The 1,622-nt window shown below is 38.3% G+C and overlaps 1 protein-coding gene across 2 annotated transcripts in view; it reads right to left on the reverse strand.

The window, feature by feature from the left end:
• Nucleotides 1-1,149, reverse strand: part of LOC107616691 (leucine-rich repeat receptor-like serine/threonine/tyrosine-protein kinase SOBIR1) — a 2,314-nt gene extending 1,165 nt beyond the window's left edge. Inside the window, exons 1-2 of one of the 2 annotated variants that reach the window (XM_021112510.1) lie at nucleotides 421-1,149; nucleotides 156-272 (exon numbers count right to left, since the gene is read on the reverse strand). In XM_021112510.1, the coding sequence (XP_020968169.1) occupies nucleotides 156-272; nucleotides 421-924 (621 nt within the window). In that variant the 5' untranslated portion in view covers nucleotides 925-1,149. The remainder of the gene's footprint in view (nucleotides 1-155; nucleotides 273-420) is intronic. The other variant, XM_016318634.2, reaches the window with a different exon arrangement.

Below are 1,622 nucleotides of genomic sequence, written 5' to 3' on the forward strand. Positions count from 1 at the left end.
TTAATCTATTGTATTACTATTTATGAAAGAAAATATTTTTACACTTTATAATATGAAAAATACATTTATATACACTTCAAATAAACTTTATCAATAAACTAAAAAATTCAGATAAAATTTTAATAATAACAACAGTAATAATAATAATACGTACGCACCTGGTTCTTGACTGGACTAACAGCTTCAACCCAAGGTAATGCCTCTTGAACTCCTCCGGCGTGAAATCGGAGAACTTTCTGACACCGTGCTCCGCCGATGAATCCAGCTTCGCCCTACATCACACCGATCAAACAAAGTCAGTTACAGTTACAACTCTCAACTAACAATATCAAAAACTAGGAAAATAGCTCCTCCTCCTCCTCCTTTTGTTTGATCTCGGAGATGGCGCAAGAGTGGTTATGCTGCCGCCGTTACTCTCACCGTCAAGTCCTCAGCGAAGATGAAGCGTCTTGGGACAACAGACTGGAAGTCTTCGACTTCATTGTAACTCTTGGCAATCGGCGTTGAGCCTTCGAGGAAACTATTGCCGGAGAAGTTGAAGTGTCTGAGGTTCCGAAACGAGCGAATGGAAACCGGGACACGACCAACAAAGTGGTTGTCGGCGACGTTTAGCTTTTCCAGGTTCGGAAAATACTTGAGGAAGTTGAGGTTGCCGGAGAGTTTGTTGGAGGAGACATCGAGGAGTCGGAGCCTTGCAAGCGAAAAAAGGTGAGGCGGGACTTCGCCGGAGAAGCCGTTGCCACGGAGATCGAGGATTTCGAGCTTCTTGAGGTTGACTATGGAGTTTGGGATGCGGTCAACGAGGTGGTTATGAGATAAAGAGAGTTCTTTAAGCTGAGTGAGGTGTAAAATGGCGGAAGAGAGGGTTCGATTGAGATTCTTGGAGGACGTAGGTGGCTGTGGCGGTGTCGCAGAACACAGCATCGATGGAAGCCTTACCGTTGACTAAAAGTGCATTGAGACCAAGGTCTCTTTGGAGAGTTCTAAAGGCGTTGAGGTCTCAAGGGTGGAGATCAAGCTTGGCTTTCATGATTGAAGAGAAGAAGAACAACAAGAAAGAGGGGAAAAAAGAATAAGTGGAAGAGGAGGAGAAAGAAGATTGAAGAGGCATGAGAAGAAAGAAGAGTGTTGGGAGTGTTGAGTGTTGAGTTTCAGAAAGTAATCTATTTATAAACAAGAGGGCCCCATATTTAATTAGTAGTTAGTGCTAGCTTTCAATTTCATGCATAAAATATAATAGGAGAGTGTTAGGAACAATGAAAATTTTGAACAATATAAATAATTACTAATAAAATAAAAATATTCTACATTTTAATTTAATATTATTAATTAAATTTATTCTTTTAACTCTATTAATTCACATTGTTTACACATTATTCAAAAATCTTATTTGTTACCTATATTTTTCTAATATAATATAAGATAATAAATCAAAATAAAATCCTTAGTGGCCCTACCATTGCTGCCCTCATCACGCCCTTAAAGTGTAGCCACCCTCTAATATGATCGGGAATAATTGGCCTAAATGGACAAAATTATGGATTTTCTTTTTTGTGAGTTTTTAGAAAAAAAAAATTCAGTGATTTTTTTTAAAAGGTAAAAAATTTCATGTTTAAATAGTT

This window comes from Arachis ipaensis, chromosome B09, assembly GCF_000816755.2.
Source record: "Arachis ipaensis cultivar K30076 chromosome B09, Araip1.1, whole genome shotgun sequence".
In the NCBI taxonomy this organism is placed as follows: domain Eukaryota; kingdom Viridiplantae; phylum Streptophyta; class Magnoliopsida; order Fabales; family Fabaceae; genus Arachis; species Arachis ipaensis.